General features: G+C 45.6%; 1 protein-coding gene across 3 annotated transcripts in view; it reads left to right on the top strand.

Annotated features, from left to right (window-relative positions):
* Positions 1 to 25,113, top strand: part of CPO (carboxypeptidase O) — a 224,946-nt gene that overhangs the window by 72,988 nt on the left and 126,845 nt on the right. For all 3 annotated transcript variants that reach the window (XM_044304955.1, XM_044304954.1, XM_044304953.1), the window contains 2 exons: positions 6,675 to 6,779; positions 7,146 to 7,256. In XM_044304955.1, coding sequence (XP_044160890.1) covers positions 6,675 to 6,779; positions 7,146 to 7,256 — 216 coding nt within the window. The remainder of the gene's footprint in view (positions 1 to 6,674; positions 6,780 to 7,145; positions 7,257 to 25,113) is intronic.

The following is a 25,113-nucleotide window of genomic DNA, read 5'->3' as shown; positions in this document are numbered from 1 at the left end:
ATTGTATAATTTATCCTTTATCGTTGCTACCAATAAGGGAAACTATTTTGTTTGTTTCAATATCTCTTTATTTTAGATACCCACATTAAAAGTTATATTTTAATTTATCCAGTACTCATATATACACCTTTTGAGATTATTGTAGTAATAGAGTAATGAGCGAGCACTCATACACTTGGCAACCAGATTGACATGTGCAGAAAATATTTATTAAATCCCCATAAAATACAAGTAATAAAATTTATAAGAACAATGTAGCAATAATTTACAACATTACAGTCACATATATTATGGTAGATATGATCGACACTATATTCATATGACTCAATAGTGTCGATAAATTCAATAGTATATATCACACCAAAAAACTTCAAGTATATGCTGTGATTTGGGAAGAGGGGGTATTATCTTCTGGCACTCTATCCCAATTTGGAAAACTGAATGTCACTGAAAATGTTGTAGGTGTATTCACTGGGAGCGAAACATGTTCATAAAGTGTCCACAGGAATCCTGATAATGTGAAAAGTCTCTTATAGCATATACTTTTAAAGTCAATATGAGCTTTCAATTGAAGAAAACTTTAAATCGATATTTGGCTTACCGTCTGCTGTCTCCCTATTGCTTCAATGGAGCTTTAAATATTTGCCGGCTTCTTCAGTCGCTCCATACAGCAAGCTGGTTTAAATTTTGCGGGAGTTCCAAAGATCGCAGGAGTTGCCATTCTGTTCCGCAATTTCCTTTGGTGCAGCTTTCGACGATAAGAATAGTTAATCCTTTACTGTAGAAATTTTCTTCTGTATGGCCATACAGTATTATCGGAGGCTTTTCAATGCAGGTACATCACTTGTTTCACCATACGCGTTACGGGTAGATTCACTCTCCCTTCTTCAGTGGTCAAGTGTCTGCCTGCCACTGAGGAAGGGAGAGTGAATCTACCCGTAACGCGTATGGTGAAACAAGTGATGTACCTGCATTGAAAAGCCTCCGATAATACTGTATGGCCATACAGAAGAAAATTTCTACAGTAAAGGATTAACTATTCTTATCGTCAAAAACTGCACCAAAGGAAATTGCGGAACAGAGTGGCAACTCCTGCGATCTTTGGAACTCCCGCAAAATTTAAACCAGCTTGCTGTATGGAGCGACTGAATAACCCGGCAAATATTTAAAGCTCCATTGAAGCAATAGGGAGACAGCAGACGGTAAGCCAAATATCAATTTAAAGTTTTCTTCAATTCAAAGCTCATATCGACTTTAAAAGTATATGCTATAAGAGACTTTTCACATTATCAGGATTCCTGTGGACACTTTATGAACATGTTTCGCTCCCAGTGAATACACCTACAACATTTTCAGTGACATTCAGTTTTCCAAATTGGGATAGCGTGCCAGAAGATAATACCCCCTCTTCCCAAATCACAGCATATACTTGAAGTTTTTTGGTGTGATATATATTATTGAATTTATCGACACTATTGAGTCATATGAATATAGTGTCGATCATATCTACCATAATATATGTGACTGTAATGTTGTATATTATTGCTACATTGTTCTTAAAAATTTTATTACTTGTATTTTATGGGGATTTAATAAATATTTTCTGCACATGTCAATCTGGTTGCCAAGTGTATGAGTGCTCGCTCATTACTCTATTACTACATTTGCCTTTTAAGAGAGGGTGGGGTGATTCCCTCTATATGAGCTTGCAGCACCATACCTTAACTACTTGCTAGTGAGCCACCACAACCTACCACTATCTTTTGAGATTATTGTTTGACTCTAAACTTGACTCCTTGACTTCGTGTGTTGACCCTTGGCTTCATTCGTGACTACAGTCTTGCCTTGTTTTCTGGTTTTATGCATTCTGACTACTATATTTGTGATGACCCCTGGCTTCCTTCATGCTACTGCTTAATCGGTGCTAATACTGCCACCAACCAGTGACAGTTCTAGGGTCTGTCACCTGGGAATCTAAGAGTAAAGAATGGGGAGATATTTATATTTTGCACCCCACTCTCACCATCACTGAATTGATTGAGATTTAGTAAATCATCATCTCTACTGAGAAACATAACACTTTCAGTTATCATGGAGACACATGACCTTCAAAGGAGCTGTAGAAACAAAATGATAGGGCTTGCAAAGTTGTTTCATTTTCAGTGTATTGAGAGAATAAAAATAAATTGTGTTAATGGACATAATTGTGAAGATGAACATACCCTTTAAGTAGTTCTGTACCATACTGTATATAAAATCCATATTAGCTGATCCCAGCAATACTGTTATCAATAATCCTGTGTGATTCCACATGTTTTTTGCATAAATATTCACATTAACCGCTTCAGCCACAATGACGTACCTGCACATCATTGTGGCTGAGAGAATATATGGAGCTGGCATCCAGCCACAATGATGGGGATGCAGTGAACCCTCAGGTGCCGCGGTCAATAGCAATCGCAGCATCTGTGTAGTTATGCAGTAGGAGGGGGCTACAATGACAGTCTGGGACCTGATGAAGGCCTGTCAAAGGTACATATGGGAGTCACCATTTGAGGGGGTGTCCATGCACAGGCTGACACCGGCAGAGCTGATTGGATAGTACTAGACTGTGCAGGGACACCCCCACTCCTGTTCAACTTTTAACTCCCATCTGTACCTTTATCCATAAACTTCCAGCAAAAATAGCAGAAGAATGGCACAACACAGGGTCATAAGAAAACATGTTCCAGAATTATAATTGATACATCGCGCCGTGATGCCGCGCGGCGGGTGTATCAGCTGAGAGGGAGGAGGGGCTGGGGGCCGGCATCTGCTTTTATAATGACAGCGGGGCCCGTGCAGTGACTGTATTCTACTACACGGGCCCCGCTCACTGTATATAATCTTATCTATAATTGTAGGCATTGTTAATATATAAAAATTCTGGGTAATCAGCAGTGGTGGATTATAATTGGGTCGTTTGGGTCTGTAGCCCCGAGCCTGGCATCTCTGGGGGGCCCAACGCCCACAAACTACGGCTGGGCACAGGAGCACATAGTTCCCTGCCCTGCCAGCCAGTGGCGGATTATAATTGGGGCCTTTGGGTCTGTACCCCCGAACCCGGCATCTCTGGGGGGCGCAACGCCGACCCAAACGCCCACAAACTACGGCGGGGCACGGGAGCACATAGTTACTTGCCGCCCTCCGCCGATCACCGCCCTAGGCTTCAGGCCTAGTAGGCCTAAAGCGTAAACGGTAGTAAAATCCCGGCGCAGGCGGGTGTGTTGACATCGCCGCTCCTGCGCCCGGACGCCACACACTGACGTGTGTGCGCAGCGCGCCTGCACCATCTACGAGTGGGCGCCAACTGGGACACAGGTAAGTATTAGCTTTTATTTTTTGTGTGCCAACTGCCAACTTTGGGGGACATTACTGAAGGGACATTGGGGGGCAAACTACTACGTGGGGGCAAATTACTAGTTTGGGGGAAATTAATACTGTGGGGGACAATTAATACGGTGGGGGCAAATTACCACCATGGAGGGAATTAATACTGTGGAGGTAGTGTGGGGGGCAAATTACTTAATGGATGGCAATGTCGGGGCAAATTACTTAATGGGGGGCAGTGTTGGGGCAAATTACTTAACGGGGGGCAGTGTGTGGGGTTATTACTATATGGGGCAGTGTGGGGGAAATTACTATATGGGGCAGTGTGGGGGAAATTACTATATGGGGCAGTGTGGGGGAAATTACTATATGGGGCAGTGTGGGGGAAATTACTATATGGGGCAGTGTGCGGGAAATTACTATATGGGGCAGTGTGCTGGAAATTACTATATGGGGCAGTGTGGGAGAAATTACTATATGGGGGTAGTGTGGGGGAAATTACTATATGGGGCAGTGTGCGGGAAATTACTATATGGGGGCAGTGTGGGAGAAATTACTATATGGGGGCAGTGTGGGAGAAATTACTATATGGGGGCAGTGTGGGGGAAATTACTAAATGGGGCAGTGTGGGGGAAATTACTATATGGGGCAGTTTGGGGGAAATTACTATATGGGGCAGTTTGGGGGAAATTACTATATGGGGCAGTTTGGGGGAAATTACTATATGGGGCAGTTTGGGGGAAATTACTATATGGGGCAGTTTGGGGGAAATTACTATATGGGGCAGTCTGGGGGAAATTACTATATGGGGCAGTCTGGGGGAAATTACTATATGGGGCAGTCTGGGGGAAATTACTATATGGGGCAGTCTGGGGAAATTACTATATGGGGCAGTCTGGGGGAAATTACTATATGGGGCAGTCTGGGGGAAATTACTATATGGGGCAGTCTGGGGGAAATTACTATATGGGGCAGTCTGGGGAAATTACTATATGGGGCAGTCTGGGGGAAATTACTATATGGGGCAGTCTGGGGGAAATTACTATATGGGGCAGTCTGGGGGAAATTACTATATGGGGCAGTCTGGGGGAAATTACTATATGGGGCAGTCTGGGGGAAATTACTATATGGGGCAGTCTGGGGGAAATTACTATATGGGGCAGTTTGGGGGAAATTACTATATGGGGCAGTTTGGGGGAAATTACTATATGGGGCAGTTTGGGGGAAATTACTATATGGGGCAGTTTGGGGGAAATTACTATATGGGGCAGTCTGGGGGAAATTACTAAATGGGGCAGTTTGGGGGAAATTACTGTATGGGGCAGTGTGGGGGAAATTACTATATGGGGCAGTGTGGGGGAAATTACTATATGGGGCAGTTTGGGGGAAATTACTATATGGGGCAGTTTGGGGGAAATTACTATATGGGGCAGTTTGGGGGAAATTACTATATGGGGCAGTTTGGGGGAAATTACTATATGGGGCAGTTTGGGGGAAGTTACTATATGGGGCAGTTTGGGGGAAATTACTATATGGGGCAGTTTGGGGGAAATTACTATATGGGGCAGTTTGGGGGAAATTACTATATGGGGCAGTTTGGGGGAAATTACTGGTGGCCTCTAGGGGACATTATAGCTGCTGTAGACACTATAGGGACCTTTGGAGTAATTTATCAAACTGGTGTAAAGTAGAACTGGCTTAGTTGCCCATAGCAACAGATTTCACCTTTCATTTTTCACAGCTTCTTTGGAAAATGAAAGGTGGAATCTGATTGGCTGCTATGGGCACATAAGCCAGTTCTACTTTACACCAGTTTGATATATGACCCCAATTATGAGAAATCTAACGTGTCTGTAACAAACTCTGTAGAGACGAGATGCAGCTGAAAGAATTAGTCATGGTGGTCTGGGTCAAACGGAGGAGAAGAGGAAAGAGAAGGTCTACATGACAGGAGATGTCCCTGGATGTAACAGGTATGCGGTGCTGTATTCCCCTATGTGTAGAGCTGCTCACTACTGTGACCTGCATCTCATCTTCTCCTCCAAGTCTTTTTTTTATCATAATCGTATGTATTTTAAAATTGGGTAGACAGCCCCGGGCCTATCATGCACTTAATCCGCCCCTGGTAATCAGCACCTGTATACTTACAAGCGTTTAGTAGCAGAGAGGAGGGAGGAGGCAGGCTGGGAGGGTGGGCGCTGGCAGCGTGAGTCACTACGTCACACGCCTTCGCCGCCCACTTTATGAATGAAGTAGGCAGCGCAGGCGCGTGACGTAGTCACTCATGCTGCCAGCACCTGTCCTCCCGGCCTTCCTCCTCTCTGCTACCGAGCGCTTGTAAGTAACACAGACGCTGATTACCCTGAATTTTTATATATTAACAATGCCTACAATTATAGTTAAGATTATATACAGTGAGCGGGGCCCGTGTAGTAGAATACAGTCACTGCACAGACCTGTCATTATAAAACCAGATGCGACCCCCACCCCCTGTATTGGGGGTCATTCACACTACAGGGACACTGTTATGGAAGGGATCTGTGGATGACACATAGCATAAGATGCTATATATGTGTCATCCACAGATCCCCCCCATAACAGTGTCATCCACTGATCCCCATAACAGTGCCATCCAGAGACCCCAATAAGATCCATCCAGAGATCCCCATAACAGTGTCACCCACAGATCCCCCATAATAGTGTCATCCACAGACCACCATTAGTTCAAACCCCACCAAAAGCACACCTTTTGGTTCAAAATATTTTTTTCATATTTTCCTCCTCAAAAACCTAGGTGCGTCTTATGGGAAGGTGCGTCTTATAGGGCGAAAAATACGGTATGTCATTCAGAATTCATATTAACCCAAATTTACAAATGCTGTTCTATACTCAATTCAACAAAAAATATAAAGTGCCACATATAAACCAATGGATAGAATATACAGCATATTTCCATAAAGTACACTTTTTTTGGTGGTGGGGGGGTAATTTTATTTATTGGTAGACGATGAGAATGATGCAATATCAGAGGTCAAACTGTTTCATGAAAAGAAAAACGAGTGGGGTCATTTATCAAACTGGTGTAAAGTAGAACTGGCTTAGTTGCCCATAGCAACCCACCTTTCATTTTTGATAGCTCCTTTGAAAAATGGAAGGTGGGATCTGATTGGTTGCTATGGGCAACTAAGCCAGTGCTACTTTGCACCAGTTTGATAAATGACCCCATACATTTCTAAAAAGATGAAATAACCACTGACCTCAGCTCACAAAATGGTTGAGATACTGCTATTTGGCTCACTTGACAGATCAGCAAGCCTTCAAATGCAGCTAAGAAGATTATCTGGATGGATTGTGGCATTCATGCTCGTGAATGGATTGCTCCAGCCTTCTGCCAGTGGTTTGTCAAAGAGGTGAGCCCTACCGTCTACAGTTATAAGTCTCTGTATAACCATTCATCAGATATTATGGGAAGGACCAAAATAATTCTGTGTTTAGTGGTTGATTCTGCTGTCTAGAGATATTGATTACACAAATGACATAATTGTCTAGAAGAGTGATATATAAATGTACATTTTATAATCAAGTATAAACATACATGTTTGCTAACATCTCATAGGACTCCTATGAAAATTCAAGGGACTTCAAATTCATAAACAGCCTCATTAGAATCAATGGGACGTCCTCTATTATATATTCTCCACACGATGGGGCCTTTCAAATTAAGATACGTGAAAAATAAAAAAATGAAAATGTTAACTCCACAACTTATTTTCCAGATAATACAGAACCACCAAAGTGATTCCCGTATAGAGAAAATTCTAAAGAATATAGATCTGTATGTCTTGCCTGTTCTAAATATTGACGGCTACATCTATACCTGGACCACAGTAAGTTAAACTTTTTACTTGTTCTAATAATGATAGAATAGGCTAATGTACTGTAAGCTGGTGGAAAAGCATACCCACTTTGGAAGTGCCGCCTCCATGTGGAATGCAGGAAATGCAGCGCCACATTTCTAGGAGTTGGGGGTGTGCCCTGCTCAGTATAATGTTTATGGACTGTAGTGGTGACATGCGGCCACTAGGTGGTGATGCTGCACAACAAATTCGCTGCACTATGGAGAGAGCAGTGCAGGACAATATGCCAGCCCCATTTTGATGCAAAAAGGGAGGAGGGGCCCCAATAAAAATGGCTGTTGGGAGCCATGTGGGAGGAGAAGAGCCTACAGCAGTGGTTGCTGTTGTAGGGGAGATGCTAAGATTGTCTGGTTCAGCCAGGCACAGAGGACACTGTCTACCATGAAACTGGTGTAGTAGCAATTGGGCCACGTTGTTCTCCACCTCCTGTGGAACAGTGGCATCGTATTTAACAGTCCATTTTAATGTATTTGTATATGTATTTTTGTGTATTTTCCCTGTGATGTGTGTAGAAGGCCTATTAGGGTGTAGCTTGGGAACCCCTAATATATATAGTTAGGCCCAGCCAGGGAAGAGGTAGTCTGTGTGCAGAGTCAGAAGCAAGAGGACACTTTAGCCAGAGAGGAGCTGAGGTGCAGGCTCTGACATGCAGCTAGACAGCCCAGGCTTCTAGCTGATCACCAGAGGAAGGGTTTACCTCCTGAGAAACCTGCAGTTCCCACAACTAAAGTGCAGAGCAGAAGAGGAACCAGCCAACCTGAGGGCTGAAGGGCAGAAGGATTTTACCTAAAGCAAGGATATATACCTGAGGAAGTTTTCTACCAAGGATAAAGCCAGCAATTAGGGCATACAGGCCTTGGGATCAAGACAGACAGGAGTTCTGAGGAATAGTGCACAGGATTTCTGAGGAAAAGGTGCAGCCTGTTCTGTAAGTGTTTTAACCCTCTGAGTATCTTGCAAAGAACATTGTGCTTGCCATTTGTATAAAGCCTGCTTATTATTGCTACTGCCATGTGGAACTGAACCTAGACTGTACAAAGTTAACTGTAAACCAGTAAAGGAAGTTTTGGTTCACCACAAACCACATGTTCCTCAATTATTCCTATCACATCGGTGTGCCACCATTACAGGCACTGGCGTCACGAATCTTAAAGGGACCTTGCCCCCGACACATTAAACACCTGCAACATCCAGGGCACCTCATCTACCATCAGGCCTGGCCCCTATACACCGAGAGTACCCCAGAGGTCTTCTGTGCCAGCCTCTCCATCACTGCTGTACGCCTGCCCAGGGTCTCGGATAAACTGTGAGTAACCAAGAGCAACCCTTGTTTGCCTATTAACCGCAACCTCACCATCGCAATACCCTGCAGGGCGGTGTACTGCACGTGTATTCCCCGGCTGAGTGTCACTAAATAGGCCTGAACTAGTCACTGGCTAGGGAGCAGTGTAGGGTGGCCAGAGGTCCCATTTTTGGCCGGACAGACCGGCTTTCTGACCCCCTGTCCTCCATCTGGCACAGGGCCTGGACGGATGCAGGGATGTCCTTTGTAGCAGATCACACTCAGAAAGCAGCACTGTGTCTGCACTGTCTGAGTGTGAACTGCAGGGAGAAAACTGAAGTTTGTTTTGCATTTCATTTTTTTAAATCTCCGTTGGCTGTGTGCTGGGGGTGTGACCTAATGAGGTGGGGGCGTGGCTTGTCAGGGGCGGGGTTATAAAGTCTGGCTTTTGAGGGTGGTCTGAGTGGCTACCCTAGAGCAGTGGCAGCAGTCACTGTGGCTGTGGTGACTGTGAGATGGCTGCAAGAGGTAGAGAAGTGGCCCACAGTGCTGCTGAGGATCCAGCAAACAGCTGCATTAGCGACTAGTACTGACCATATGCCAGCTGAAAAAATCTGGGTCCAGGGGCGTAGCTAAAAGCTCATGGGCCCTGGTGCAAGAGTTCAGCTTGGGCCCCCGTCCCTCAGTGCTTGTTGGCAAGAGGCAGGGGAGCACATAGCCTTCCTGCTGCCTGAGGCAAACATTGAAAGGGCACCCCCTCATGCCAAATTCTTGACCTAACCCCTTCCCTCCAGCCAGAGGTGTAAATTAACCAGTATGCACTTTCTATAATGCCAGTGTCTTATGTGGCACAAGGGTCTTTGAGTCCCCTCAGGCTCCTGGGCCCGGTACAGACTGCTACCTCTGCACCCCCTATAGCTACGCCCCTGGCTGGGTCCTCTAAGGACAGGAACAATATGGATTGTGTCACAATCTGTTCAGGAAAAAACTGATGGTTTTGCACGCAAGTTGAGTCTTGTCTGCGATTGCATTTGCATTCGGTGTTCGCATTTTTTTTGCACGTGTGCAGTCAGTTTTTGATGTGTTTTTCACGCACGTGGAAAAAAAAGACCTGAAGAATAACAATGTACATCTCCCAGCAACCATCAGTGAAAAACACATTGCATTCATATGCAATCCATTTTTCATGCAAGCCTCATTCACTTCTATGGAACCAGAGCTGCGTGAAAAATGTACAACATAGAACATGCTGCGATTTTTCATGAATGCAGAAATAATGCGCGAAAAACAATGCTCATGTACACAGACCATTGAAATTAATGGGTCAGGATTCAGTCCGGATGCTATGCGTTTGCTTCACATATTGCACCCGGACGGAAACTCGCTAGTGTGAAAGAGCCCTAAGAGAGAAGAGGCAGCGGGAAAAGGGTTAGTGTTGCTGGGCCAAAGAGGAGCCAATGCCCCGGTATGTGCATCAGCCCCTGGATATACTTGAGTGGAGTAAGTGACTATGGGGGGCAGTATACTAGATAAAATATCACTTTTAATAATTATAAGGAGATAAAAAACGGCCCCTACAGACAAACGACAAGTAAGACATGTACATACGTGTACACACAAAAAAACGGTTCAGATGAGAGACCAGTTGGGTACAGGTGTAATGTAAGTAGTGGGCTGGACCAATAGTGGCAGACCGGGCGCAACTGTGTCACTTAAGATCAGCTAGCCCTATTGCATCCCTGCTTGTCCTGGTCCGCCCTATACAATGTGTCCACGGGACGGGGTCCAAAAAGCCCCGCAAGGGGTGGCCCCGACTGGAACTCTCTTCCTGTATACGTGACCCTATTGAGGCCCTGACACAGGAAAAACACAAGCCGTCCGAAAGGACAGAAAGCATACAATATATGAAAAAGTAACCCCACCAACAGATGAATCCCCTGGCAGGGGGATAGGGTGATGGTTATACTTATGTGTCCCGACGCGTTTCTTCACAGGATGCACCAGGATTCATCAGGGGACACGGGGCAATTACTGCAGGCAGAGTATGGCTGAGTCTAAGGATCACATTAAAAATGCAAAACATACAATTAGTATCATGACATAACATAGATGAGCCCCCATAATGTCAGCCCTCAATGGGCCTTGGAGGCAAATCACTTACGTTTTTAAATGGCAGCGGTCGGCGTATGGCTCAAAAACCACCATCAAGCTATGACCCAGGGTGGTGGTGTCCGCAGTGGTGGGGTGACCGGCAACTAATGGGGCGAATAACGCCCCCTTATAAAGGCTGTAGGGCCATGTGTAGTGTTCCAGGCGCCTCCGGCGCCCCTTGATGACGTCACAAGAGAAGTGAGTCGTCCGGTCATGTGACCGGAGGGATCGCACTCGCGCATGCGCAAACACGCTTCCATGCGCTTCATGGGCCCAGGTGGAACGCACAGCCGTACTTCTGCATCACGTGACCGCCGCAATGCGCCCATATAACAGGCTATTGTACCATCGCGGGGGTCACGTGATCGGAGCACAGCTAAAACAAGCTATCCCCGGTGACTAGAGTAAGCCTGGTCAGGCTAGACATCCAGAAGGGACCACATCACCCAGGGACAACAAACGGAGCATGCACAGCCGCTCCTTCGGTCTGCATACTCTTTCAGCTTGGTTGCCCCCTCACAAAAGTAAAACAAAAGGGGAGGGGGACTAGACTCCAGAAATTTAGGAGAATCAGATACAAGTGGGGACACGGGAGGGGAGCAGAGAACCTGCTCATAGATCCAGTAAGATCATATCCTCCCCGTCCCTCATAAGTAAGGGGAAAGTGACAATGTGTGTCCGCTAATCCCCTATTGGACCAAAAATATACAGGGGTTAAATGACTGGGAAAACCTAAGCTTGGGATAAGACTGGAAAAAATTGGTATTTAGAGGAAGCAACTGAAATTTAGTTGCTCATTTAAGCCATGGGGGGCGACCGTATTCAAGGTAAAGGTCCACCAACACTCCCTTTGCAGGAGGAGCCTGTTCCAGTCTCCCCCCCGTGTGGGTTTGGGCACCCGTTCGATGGCCATAAAGCTAATGGCTAAGGTACGTCCGTCATAGGATACCTGCACATGGCGTGCTATGGGGGTTTCTTTATTATTTCGGATGTCCCCGAAATGCTCCCCCATGCGTTTGCGTAACTCCCTAAACGTTTTACCTATATAACGAAGTCCACATATACAGGTTGCCAAGTAGATCACACCTGCCGTGCGGCAGTTCACAAAGCCCTTTATTTGGTAGACAGTATTTTCTGGTTCCCCAACAAAGGTCTTTCCTTGTGAGAGACTGCCACAGAAACTACAGTGTCCACACCTATGGCATCCTGTCACAGGTGTGTTCAGCCACGTCAGTGGTTTTACTGATGGAGAGAAGTGGCTGTGCACCAATCTATCTCGAAGATTGTTGCCTCTTCGGAAGGTCAGTGAGACACTAGGACTTAGCACGTCAGAGAGGTCGGGGTCCATCAAGAGTGTCTCCCAGTGTCGTGCCAGGATACGCCTTACTTGAGTGGCCGCTGCGTCAAATGTTCCAATCACCCGGACAGTACTTTGAGATTCCTTCACCCTACTGGTTGAGGGGTGGAGAAGTTCAGTCCGCGTACGCAATTTGGTTTTTTCATACGCCATTCTGAGGGTCCTATCAGGATACCCTCTCTCCTGGAATCTTGATCTCAGGTCCTTCGCATGGCGCTTGAAATCACTGGACTCAGAACAATTGCGTTTCAATCTCAAGTACTGTCCGGTTGGAATCCCTCTCTTAAGGGGCACAGGGTGGCAGCTGTCCCACCTGAGAAGGGAGTTGGTGGAGGTGGGTTTTCGATATATGGATGTGCTAAGGCCGGCCTTCCCGTCCCTGCAGATGACAACATCCAGAAACGGGAGGCGGTCTTTTACAATCACCGAGGTGAACCTCAAGTTAAAGCTGTTTGTATTCAACTCCGAGACAAACCTCTCGAAGTCACTCACTGGTCCGCTCCACAGCACGAAAATATCGTCGATGGAGCGTGACCAAAGAGCCACCAAGCCGGCGAACCATGGTGACGGTTCGGCAAACACCACGGACTCCTCCCACCAGCCCAGTGCAAGTTGGCGTACGATGGCGCACAAGAGCTACCTATCGCGGTGCCCCTGAGCTGGTGGTAGATGCGCCCGTCGAACTGGAAAAAATTGCTCACCAAAATGAACCTTAGCAGTTCGAGAGTAAAGGTGTTATGCTGCCTAAATTGTTGGCCCTTGGTCTTAAGGTAGTGACTGCTAGCTTCAAGACCTCGCTCATGTGGAATGGAGGAGTATAAAGCCTCTACATCCATGGAGGCCAAAAACCAGTGTGGTTCAATACATATGTCCTCCAGTTTACCCAAAAGATCACCGGTGTCCCTAATATAGGACGGCAATGATGTTACAAATGGGCGTAGCACCTTGTCCACGTATATGCCACAGTTTTGGGACAGGCTTCCAACCCCTGAGACAATTGGACGTCCCCTGATAGGAGTTGTCTCTTTATGCACTTTAGGCAGGCAATAGAAAGTAGCCGTGACCGGGTGGGGTGGATACAAAAAATCGTATTCATCACCATTAATCAGGCAGGCTTTTTTTTGTTTTTTCGAGGATTTGTTTCAGAGTCCCCTGTAGGTTGGGGGTAGGGTTACTGGGAAGTGTCTCATACCCCGTCCCATCCTCCAGGATTGACAAACACATTCTTCTATAGTCCAGCACATCCATCACCACGATATTGCCCCCCTTATCTTTAGGTTTGATAATTATGCTTTTATCGCTTTCCAGATCTGTGATTGCCAACCTCTCCTCCCTGCTGCAGTTAAATCTGGGCGGAATACGGTGTATGGAAGTTAAATCTGCGGTGACATGTTGTAAAAACACATCCACACAGGATACATCATCCATCGGAGGCATTCTAACGCTTTTATTTTTTAATGACGTAAAGGGGCCTAGTCCTTCAGCATTGGGTGGCACTCGGTCGAGGTTAAAGAGGAGATGGACGTCTTTTAGAATGTCAACAGGGACACCCAGTTCGCGGCTTTCCTTCCTATCCTTGAGTTTATGGAATTTATGCCATTTTAATCTTCGGGCAAAAAGGTGGAGGTCCCTCGTCCACCTAAACATATCGAATTTGTTCGTTGGGAGAAACGATAACCCACGTCCCAGCAGATTAAGTTCTACTTGTGAGAGCACGCGGGGAGAGAGATTTATTACCCGTTTGTCTAAGGAGGGAGGGGAATCTTGTGTAGCCTCTAAGACTGGATGTTCCGACTCCTCAGGGGGTAGTAGTGTGCCCCCTGGTCTAAAAAAGGTGAGCCTGATGTCTGTACCGGAGGATTTTGGGGGGGGGGGTTTGTGGGTTCTGTCTTGGGCGATTGTTGCGTCCCCTGGCTCTATATGACCCACGTCCACGCCCCTTATTCTTGGGGAATCTTTCCTTCTCTACGTCAGACGTTTCCGTATCCGTGGAGGAAAGGTCTGTATTTTGAGTGGCTGGTGGGTTAGTCAGAAATTGATATGCCCTATTGTCACGGAAGTCCTGAGAGTCCTTATTGAATTGCTTATGTTTGCGGTCCTTCAATTGATATTGAAACCGCTCCACCGTATTCTGCAATTGTATCTCCTTGGTCGGGAATTCTGGTTCGGACTGGAACTTCTTGGCTATCTCGATTTGTTCATTGAGACTGCTTTCTGCTCTACTCAGAACCAGCCTCTCTTCATCCAAGAGGAGCTGCATTAATCTTAGGGAGCTTGATGTTGCCTCCCTTTCCCATCTCTTCAGGAACTCAGGGTTCCTGATGCGGTGTGCAGGAGTCAAGGTTATACGGAGACCCCTAGGCACAATTCCCTGTTTAATATTAGTGCTCCAGGCCCTGCACCTCCCATCAAGAGCTGATGTGTTCCCTGTAGAGACGGGTGAGTTCAGAGAATGCTCCATTCAGGGTAGGGGTGTATTTCTTCTGAACAAACAATTGCTTAGAGAAAACCACACTGGCCTCTGATACCCAGATGTTCCTGTCTAACCCAGTGCTGAGAAATCCTGACATTCCCCTGATAGTGCTAAATGAAATTGAAGATGGTCAGTCAGGAAGAGACAGAGGTGCCTCCCTGAGTACTGCTCAAAAAGACAATAAAGAAAAACTATGGGGGGCAGTATACTAGATAAAATATCACTTTTAATAATTAAAAGGAGATAAAAAACGGCCCCTACAGACAAACGACAAGTAAGACATGTACATACGTGTACACACAAAAAACCGGGTCAGATGAGAGACCACCTTCTATATGTGCTGGACTATAGAAGAATGTGTTTGTCAATCCTGGAGGATGTGATGGGGTATGAGACACTTCCCAGTAACCCTACCCCCAACCTACAGGGGACTCTGAAACAAATCCTCGAAAAAGCAAAAAAAGCCTCCCTGATTAATGGTGATGAATACGATTTTTTGTATCCACCCCACCCGGTCACGGCTACTTTCTATTGCCTGCCTAAAGTGTATAAAGAGACAACTCCTATCAGGGGACGTCCAATTGTCTCAGGGGTTGGAAGCCTGTCCCAAAACTGTGGCATATACGTGGACAAGGTGCTACGCCCATTTGTAACATCATTGCCGTCCTATATTAGGGACACTGGTGATCTATTGGGTAAACTGGAGGACATATGTATTGAACCACACTGGTTTTTGGCCTCCGTGGATGTAGAGGCTTTATACTCCTCCATTCCACATGAGCGAGGTCTTGAAGCTAGCAGTCACTACCTTAAGACCAGGGGCCAACAATTTAGGCAGCATAACACCTTTACTCTCGAACTGCTAAGGTTCATTTTGGTGAGCAATTTTTTCCAGTTCGACGGGCGCATCTACCACCAGCTCAGGGGCACCGCGATAGGTAGCTCTTGTGCGCCATCGTACGCCAACTTGCTCCTGGGCTGGTGGGAGGAGTTCGTGGTGTTTGCCGGACCGTCACCATGGTTCGCCGGCTTGGTGGCTCTCTGGTCACGCTACATCGATGATATTTTCGTGCTGTGGAGCGGACCAGAGAGTGACTTCGAGAGGTTTGTCTCGGAGTTGAATACAAACAGCTTTAACTTGAGGTTCACCTCGGTGATTGTAAAAGACCGCCTCCCGTTTCTGGATGTTGTCATCTGCAGGGACGGGAAGGCCGGCCTTAGCACATCCATATATCGAAAACCCACCTCCACCAACTCCCTTCTCAGGTGGGACAGCTGCCACCCTGTGCCTCTTAAGAGAGGGATTCCAACCGGACAGTACTTGAGATTGAAACGCAATTGTTCTGAGTCCAGTGATTTCAAGCGCCATGCGAAGGACTTGAGATCAAGATTCCAGGAGAGAGGGTATCCTGATAGGACCCTCAGAATGGCGTATGAAAAAACCAAATTGCGTACGCGGACTGAACTTCTCCACCCCTCAACCAGTAGGGTGAAGGAATCTCAAAGTACTGTCCGGGTGATTGGAACATTTGACGCAGCGGCCACTCAAGTAAGGCGTATCCTGGCACGACACTGGGAGACACTCTTGATGGACCCCGACCTCTCTGACGTGCTAAGTCCTAGTGTCTCACTGACCTTCCGAAGAGGCAACAATCTTCTAGATAGATTGGTGCACAGCCACTTCTCTCCATCAGTAAAACCACTGACGTGGCTGAACACACCTGTGACAGGATGCCATAGGTGTGGACACTGTAGTTTCTGTGGCAGTCTCTCACAAGGAAAGACCTTTGTTGGGGAACCAGAAAATACTGTCTACCAAATGAAGGGCTTTGTGAACTGCCGCACGGCAGGTGTGATCTACTTGGCAACCTGTATATGTGGACTTCGCTATACAGGTCCTTCTCAAAAAATGAGCATATTGTGATAAAGTTCATAATTTTCTGTAATGTACTGATAAACATTAGACTTTCATATATTTTAGATTCATTACACACCAACTGAAGTAGTTCAAGCCTTTTATTGTTTTAATATTGATGATTTTGGCATACAGCTCATGAAAACCCAAATTTCCTATCTCAAAAAATTAGCATATCATGAAAAGGTTCTCTAAACGAGCTATTAACCTAATCATCTGAATCAACTAATTAACTCTAAACACCTGCAAAAGATTCCCGAGGCTTTTAAAAACTCCCAGCCTGGTTCATTACTCAAAACCGCAATCATGGGTAAGACTGCCGACCTGACTGCTGTCCAGAAGGCCATCATTGACACCCTCAAGAAAGAGGGTAAGACACAGAAAGAAATTTCTGAACGAATAGGCTGTTCCCAGAGTGCTGTATCAAGGCACCTCAGTGGGAAGTCTGTGGGAAGGAAAAAGTGTGGCAGAAAACGCTGCACAACGAGAAGAGGTGACCGGACCCTGAGGAAGATTGTGGAGAAGAACCGATTCCAGACCTTGGGGGACCTGCGGAAGCAGTGGACTGAGTCTGGAGTAGAAACATCCAGAGCCACCGTGTACAGGCGTGTGCAGGAAATGGGCTACAGGTGCCGCATTCCCTAGGTCAAGCCACTTTTGAACCAGAAACAGCGGCAGAAGCGCCTGACCTGGGCTACAGAGAAGCAGCACTGGACTGTTGCATGTCATTCGGAAATCAAGGTGCCAGAGTCTGGAGGAAGACTGGGGAGAGGGAAATGCCAAAATGCCTGAAGTCCAGTGTCAAGTACCCACAGTCAGAAATGGTCTGGGGTGCCATGTCAGCTGCTGGTGTTGGTCCACTGTGTTTTATCAAGGGCAGGGTCAATGCAGCTAGCTATCAGGAGATTTTGGAGCACTTCATTCTTCCATCTGCTGAAAAGCTTTATGGAGATGAAGATTTCATTTTTCAGCACGACCTGGCACCTGCTCACAGTGCCAAAACCACTGGTAAATGGTTTACTGACCATGGTATTGCTGTGCTCAATTGGCCTGCCAACTCTCCTGACCTGAACCCCATAGAGAATCTGTGGGATATTGGGAAGAGAAAGTTGAGAGACGCAAGACCCAACACTCTGGATGAGCTTAAGGCCGCTATCGAAGCATCCTGGGCCTCCATAACACCTCAGCAGTGCCACAGGGTGATTGCCTCCATGCCACGCCGCATTGAAGCAGTCATTTCTGCAAAAGGATTCCCGACCAAGTATTGAGTGCATAACTGAACAGAATTATTTGAAGGTTGACTTTTTTTGTATTAAAAACACTTTTCTTTTATTGGTCGGATGAAATATGCTAATTTTTTGAGATAGGAAATTTGGGTTTTCATGAGCTGTATGCCAAAATCATCAATATTAAAACAATAAAAGGCTTGAACTACTTCAGTTGGTGTGTAATGAATCTAAAATATATGAAAGTCTAATGTTTATCAGTACATTACAGAAAATTATGAACTTTATCACAATATGCTAATTTTTTGAGAAGGACCTGTATAGGAAAAACGTTTAGGGAGTTACGCAAACGCATGGGGGAGCATTTCGGGGACATCCGAAATAATAAAGAAACCCCCATAGCACGCCATGTGCAGGTATCCTATGACGGACGTACCTTAGCCATTAGCTTTATGGCCATCGAACGGGTGCCCAAACCCACACGGGGGGGGAGACTGGAACAGGCTCCTCCTGCAAAGGGAGTGTTGGTGGACCTTTACCTTGAATACGGTCGCCCCCCATGGCTTAAATGAGCAACTAAATTTCAGTTGCTTCCTCTAAATACCAATTTTTTCCAGTCTTATCCCAAGCTTAGGTTTTCCCAGTCATTTAACCCCTGTATATTTTTGGTCCAATAGGGGATTAGCGGACACACATTGTCACTTTCCCCTTACTTATGAGGGACGGGGAGGGTATGATCTTACTGTATCTATGAGCAGGTTCTCTGCTCCCCTCCCGTGTACCCACTTGTATCTGATTCTCCTAAATTTCTGGAGTCTAGTCCCCCTCCCCTTTTGTTTTACTTTTGTGAGGGGGCAACCAAGCTGAAAGAGCATGCAGACCGTAGGAGCAGCTGTGCATGCTCCGTTTGTTGTCCTTGGGTGATGTCGTCCCTTCTGGATGTCTAGCCTGACCAGGCTTACTCTAGTCACCGGGGATAGCTTGTTTTAGCTGTGCTCCGATCACGTGACCCCCGCGATGGTACAATAGCCTGTTATATGGGCGCATTGCGGCGGTCACGTAATGCGGAAGTACGGCTGTGCGTACCACCTGGGCCCATGAAGCGCATGGAAGCGTGTTTGCGCATGCGCGAGTGCGATCCCTCCGGTCACATGACCGGACGACTCACTTCTCTTGTGACGTCATCAAGGGGCGCCGGAGGCGCCTGGAACACTACACATGGCCCTACAGCCTTTATAAGGGGGCGTTATTCGCCCCATTAGTTGCCGGTCACCCCACCACTGCGGACACCACCACCCTGGGTCATAGCTTGATGGTGGTTTTTGAGCCATACGCCGACCGCTGCCATTTAAAAACGTAAGTGATTTGCCTCCAAGGCCCATTGAGGGCTGACGTTATGGGGGCTCATCTATGTTATGTCATGATACTTATTGTATGTTTTGCATTTTTTATGTGATCCTTAGACTCAGCCATACTCTGCCTGCAGTAATTGCCCCGTGTCCCCTGATGAATCCTGGGGCATCCTGTGAAGAAATGCGTCGGGACACATAAGTATAACCATCACCCTATCCCCCTGTCAGGGGATTCATCTGTTGGTGGGGTTACTTTTTCATATATTGTATGCTTTCTGTCCTTTCGGACGGCTTGTGTTTTTCCTGTGTCAGGGCCTCAATAGGGTCACGTATACAGGAAGAGAGTTCCAGTCGGGGCCACCCCTTGCGGGGCTTTTTGGACCCCGTCCCGTGGACACATTGTATAGGGCGGACCAGGACAAGCAGGGAGGCAATAGGGCTAGCTGATCTTAAGTGACACAGTTGCGCCCGGCCTGCCACTATTGGTCCAGCCCACTACTTACATTACACCTGTACCCAACTGGTCTCTCATCTGAACCGTTTTTTGGTGTGTACACGTATGTACATGTCTTACTTGTCGTTTGTCTGTAGGGGCCGTTTTTTATCTCCTTATAATTATTAAAAGTGATATTTTATCTAGTATACTGCCCCCCATAGTTTTTCTTTATTGTCTTTTTGAGCAGTACTCAGGGAGGCACCTCTGTCTCTTCCTGACTGACCATCTTCAATTTCATGGAGTAAGTGACTCCCTGCCAAGGTCCAGGAGATAGTGTGTGGCTGCAAGTAAGGAGAGGCCCAGAGATGGGTCCCTGATATCTTAAGTTCTGACACTGCCCATGTAGCAGGGAGATACTCCTCTGGGTCAAATACTTATGAACTTAATATATGGACCATATATAAAGAGACAGTGCCATTCCATTAGAAAGGCTAAACTTGCTGAGCCCAATGAGAGACTTTGCAACTATTAAGAGACTATAAATATGTGTTTATGCATCATGTTCAAGTGATGTATCCTCCTATGGAAAGAAATATGTAAAGATATGTATAGTAAAGTTATAGTGTTGTATTGCTGCGAAGAATTCATGTGCCTCTGCCTGAATTATTAAGGAAGCTAGCAGACTAGCTGCTATGATATCTCCCATACACTGTACACATGGAGAAGAGGAGCTGTTAAAGGGACTTTCTAGAAGTACGTCAGTGATCCTACAATAAAAACGCAGCACCGAGAGTTATAAGGCTGCTTACGAGACAGGCTTGGACTGGCCTTCAGGGGTACAGATAAATCCCCAGATGAGCCCCTGAGCAAGATGGTCCCCTAGTCTCGCACCCCTGCACAAGTGGCACATAACAGAGTACACTTATAGCCCTACATACGTATATTCAATGTACAGCACCTCATCCAGCCTATGTTCATATAAAAACGTGATAGATTATTTAAGAAACTCCCCAGTTTCTTATTATAGACACAATCAGAGCTGAGATTACTTCTAGGTATAGAGGAAAGCTAGCCAGTATCCTCTTTTCCCCAGGACCTACCGTCGCTGCAGGGACCCCCATATTCAATCATCTGATAGCATCTTGCTGCTGTGTGAGCAGGTAATATTTGAATGTATCCGTACGGTTACTGGTATTGGGAGTAGGGATGAGCGAACTCGAACTGTATAGTTCGGGTTCGTACCGAATTTTGGGGTGTCCGTGACACGGACCCGAACCCGGACATTTTCGTAAAAGTCCGGGTTCGGGTTCGGTGTTCGTCGCTTTCTTGGCGCTTTTGTGACGCTTTCTTGGCGCTTTTTGAAAGGCTGCAAAGCAGCCAATCAACAAGCGTCATACTACTTGCCCCAAGAGGCCGTCACAGCCATGCCTACTATTGGCATGGCTGTGATTGGCCAGAGCACCATGTGACCCAGCCTCTATTTAAGCTGGAGTCACATAGCGCCGCCCGTCACTCTGCTCTGATTAGCGTAGGGAGAGGTTGCGGATGCGACAGTAGGGCGAGATTAGGCAGATTAACTCCTCCAAAGGACTTCACTTGATTAATCGATCGATCTGCAGCTGTGCATCATTGAGCTGCTGAAATTCAAATGCTCACTCACTGTTTTTAGGCTGCCCAGACCGTTTGTCAGTCACTTTTTTCTGGGGTGATCGGCGGCCATTTTGTGTCTTGTGCGGTGCTGCGACCAAGTGCATCCAAGCTGCGACCAAGTGCATTTAACCCTCAATGGTGTGGTTGTTTTTTGGCTAAAGCCTACATCAGGGTGAAGCTGTCACACCAAGTGCATTTAACCAGCAATAGTCTGTTCATTTTTTGGCCATATACTAAATCAGGGGCAAGCTGCGCCTGTCACCAAGTGCATTTAACCCTCAATGGTGTGGTTGTTTTTTGGCCATATACTACATCAGGGGCAAGCTGTGCCTGTCACCAAGTGCATTTAACCCTCAATGGTGTGGTTGTTTTTTGGCTAAAGCCTACATCAGGGTGAAGCTGTCACACCAAGTGCATTTAACCAGCAATAGTCTGTTTATTTTTTGGCCATATACTACATCAGGGGCAAGCTGCGCCCGTCACCAAGTGCATTTAACCCTCAGTAGTGTGGTTGGTCAAGCTATCACACCAAGTGCATTTAACCAGCAATAGTCTGTTCATTTTTTGGCCATATACTAAATCAGGGGCAAGCTGCGCCCGTCACCAAGTGCATTTAACCAGCAATAGTCTGTTCATTTTTTGGCCATATACTACATCAGGGGCAAGCTGCGCCCGTCACCAAGTGCTTTTAACCCTCAGTAGTGTGGTTGGTCAAGCTGTGACACCAAGTGCATTTAACCAGCAATAGTCTGTTCATTTTTTGTCCATATACTACATCAGGGGCAAGCTGCGCCCGTCACCAAGTGCATTTAACCAGCAATAGTGTAGTTATTTTTTGGCCATATCCCAGTCTAATTCTGTCACTAAATCCATACCGGTCACCCAGCGCCTAAATACTAGGCCTCAAATTTATATCCCGCTAAATCTGTCGTTACCGCTGTACTGTTGTGGCTGGGCAAGTTATTTAGTGTCCGTCAAAGCACATTTTTTGTTCAGGGTTGAAATACAATTCCCAATTTAGCAATTTCATAATTTAGTGGTTTCTGCTATATCAGAGCTATTTGAAATCTATCCCTAAAAGGGTATATAATATTCAAGGTGCACATAGGGTCATTCAGAATAACTTCACACACACGCTACTGTGCATTTCCAAGTCCAATTCTGTTAGTAAATCCATACCGGTCACCCAGCGCCTAAATACTAGGCCTCAAATTTATATCCCGCTAAATCTCTCGTTACCGCTGTCCTGTTGTGGCTGGGAAAGTTATTTAGTGTCCGTCAAAGCACATTTTTTGTTCTGGGTTGAAATACAATTCCCAATTTAGCAATTTCATAATTTAGTGGTTTCTGCTATATCAGAGCTATTTGAAATCTATCCCTAAAAGGGTATATAATATTCAAGGTGCACATTGGGTCATTCAGAATAACTTCACACACACCCGCTACTGTGTATTTCCAAGTCTAATTCTGTCACTAAACCCATACCTGTCACCCAGCGCCTAAATACTAGGCCTCAAATTTATATCCTGCTAAATCTCTCGTTAACGCTGTCCTGTTGTGGCTGGGAAAGTTATTTAGTGTCCGTCAAAGCACATTTTTTGTTCTGGGTTAAATACAATTCCCAATTTAGCAATTTCATAATTTAGTGGTTTCTGCTATATCAGAGCTATTTGAAATCTATCCCTAAAAGGGTATATAATATTCAAGGTGCACATTGGGTCATTCAGAATAACTTCACACACACCCGCTACTGTGTATTTCTAAGTCTAATTCTGTCACTAAACCCATACCTGTCACCCAGCGCCTAAATACTAGGCCTCAAATTTATATCCTGCTAAATCTCTCGTTAACGCTGTCCTGTTGTGGCTGGGAAAGTTATTTAGTGTCCGTCAAAGCACATTTTTTGTTCTGGGTTTAAATACAATTCCCAATTTAACAATTTCATAATTTAGTGGTTTCTGCTATATCAGAGCTATTTGAAATCTATCCCTAAAAGGGTATATAATATTCAAGGTGCACATTGGGTCATTCAGAATAACTTCACACACACCCGCTACTGTGTATTTCCAAGTCTAATTCTGTCACTAAACCCATACCTGTCACCCAGCGCCTAAATACTAGGCCTCAAATTTATATCCTGCTAAATCTCTCGTTACCGCTGTCCTGTTGTGGCTGGGAAAGTTATTTAGTGTCCGTCAAAGCACATTTTTTGTTCTGGGTTGAAATACAATTCCCAATTTAGCAATTTCATAATTTAGTGGTTTCTGCTATATCAGAGCTATTTGAAATCTATCCCTAAAAGGGTATATAATATTCAAGGTGCACATTGGGTCATTCAGAATAACTTCACACACACCCGCTACTGTGTATTTCCAAGTCTAATTCTGTCACTAAACCCATACCTGTCACCCAGCGCCTAAATACTAGGCCTCAAATTTATATCCTGCTAAATCTCTCGTTAACGCTGTCCTGTTGTGGCTGGGAAAGTTATTTAGTGTCCGTCAAAGCACATTTTTTGTTCTGGGTTGAAATACAATTCCCAATTTAGCAATTTCATAATTTAGTGGTTTCTGCTATATCAGAGCTATTTGAAATCTATCCCTAAAAGGGTATATAATATTCAAGGTGCACATTGGGTCATTCAGAATAACTTCACACACACCCGCTACTGTGTATTTCTAAGTCTAATTCTGTCACTAAACCCATACCTGTCACCCAGCGCCTAAATACTAGGCCTCAAATTTATATCCTGCTAAATCTCTCGTTAACGCTGTCCTGTTGTGGCTGGGAAAGTTATTTAGTGTCCGTCAAAGCACATTTTTTGTTCTGGGTTTAAATACAATTCCCAATTTAACAATTTCATAATTTAGTGGTTTCTGCTATATCAGAGCTATTTGAAATCTATCCCTAAAAGGGTATATAATATTCAAGGTGCACATTGGGTCATTCAGAATAACTTCACACACACCCGCTACTGTGTATTTCTAAGTCTAATTCTGTCACTAAACCCATACCTGTCACCCAGCGCCTAAATACTAGGCCTCAAATTTATATCCTGCTAAATCTCTCGTTAACGCTGTCCTGTTGTGGCTGGGAAAGTTATTTAGTGTCCGTCAAAGCACATTTTTTGTTCTGGGTTTAAATACAATTCCCAATTTAACAATTTCATAATTTAGTGGTTTCTGCTATATCAGAGCTATTTGAAATCTATCCCTAAAAGGGTATATAATATTCAAGGTGCACATTGGGTCATTCAGAATAACTTCACACACACACGCTTCTGTGCATTTCCAAGTCTAATTCTGTCACTAAATCCATACCGGTCACCCAGCGCCTAAATACTAGGCCTCAAATTTATATCCCGCTGAATTTGAATACAATACATTGGGCCAAATAATATATTTGTTGTTGTGGTGAACCATAACAATGAGAAAAACATCTAGTAAGGGACGCGGACGTGGACATGGTCGTGGACATGGTCGGACATGGTGGGTGACGTGAAGCCTCATTCTCTGCTATGACATGCAGACTGATTCTCTGCTGTCATGAAGCCAGATTGTCTGTTACGGGACCTCTCTGCTCTGCCTGTGTGCTAGGCCTAAATATATGCCAATGGACTGTTGCAGTGGTGGGTGACGTGAAGCCTCATTCTCTGCTATGACATGCAGACTGATTCTCTGCTGACATGAAGCCAGATCGTCTGTTACGGGACCTCTCTGCTCTGCCTGTGTGCTAGGCCTAAATATATGCCAATGGACTGTTGCAGTGGTGGGTGACGTGAAGCCTCATTCTCTGCTATGACATGCAGACTGATTCTCTGCTGTCATGAAGCCAGATTGTCTGTTACGGGACCTCTCTGCTCTGCCTGTGTGCTAGGCCTAAATATATGCCAATGGACTGTTGCAGTGGTGGGTGACGTGAAGCCTCATTCTCTGCTATGACATGCAGACTGATTCTCTGCTGACATGAAGCCAGATTGTCTGTT

The sequence above is a fragment of the Bufo gargarizans genome, chromosome 8 (assembly GCF_014858855.1).
Source record: "Bufo gargarizans isolate SCDJY-AF-19 chromosome 8, ASM1485885v1, whole genome shotgun sequence".
Classification (NCBI taxonomy): domain Eukaryota; kingdom Metazoa; phylum Chordata; class Amphibia; order Anura; family Bufonidae; genus Bufo; species Bufo gargarizans.
Note: the sequence above shows the minus strand (reverse complement) of the source record. Positions and strands in the feature narration are given on the sequence as shown.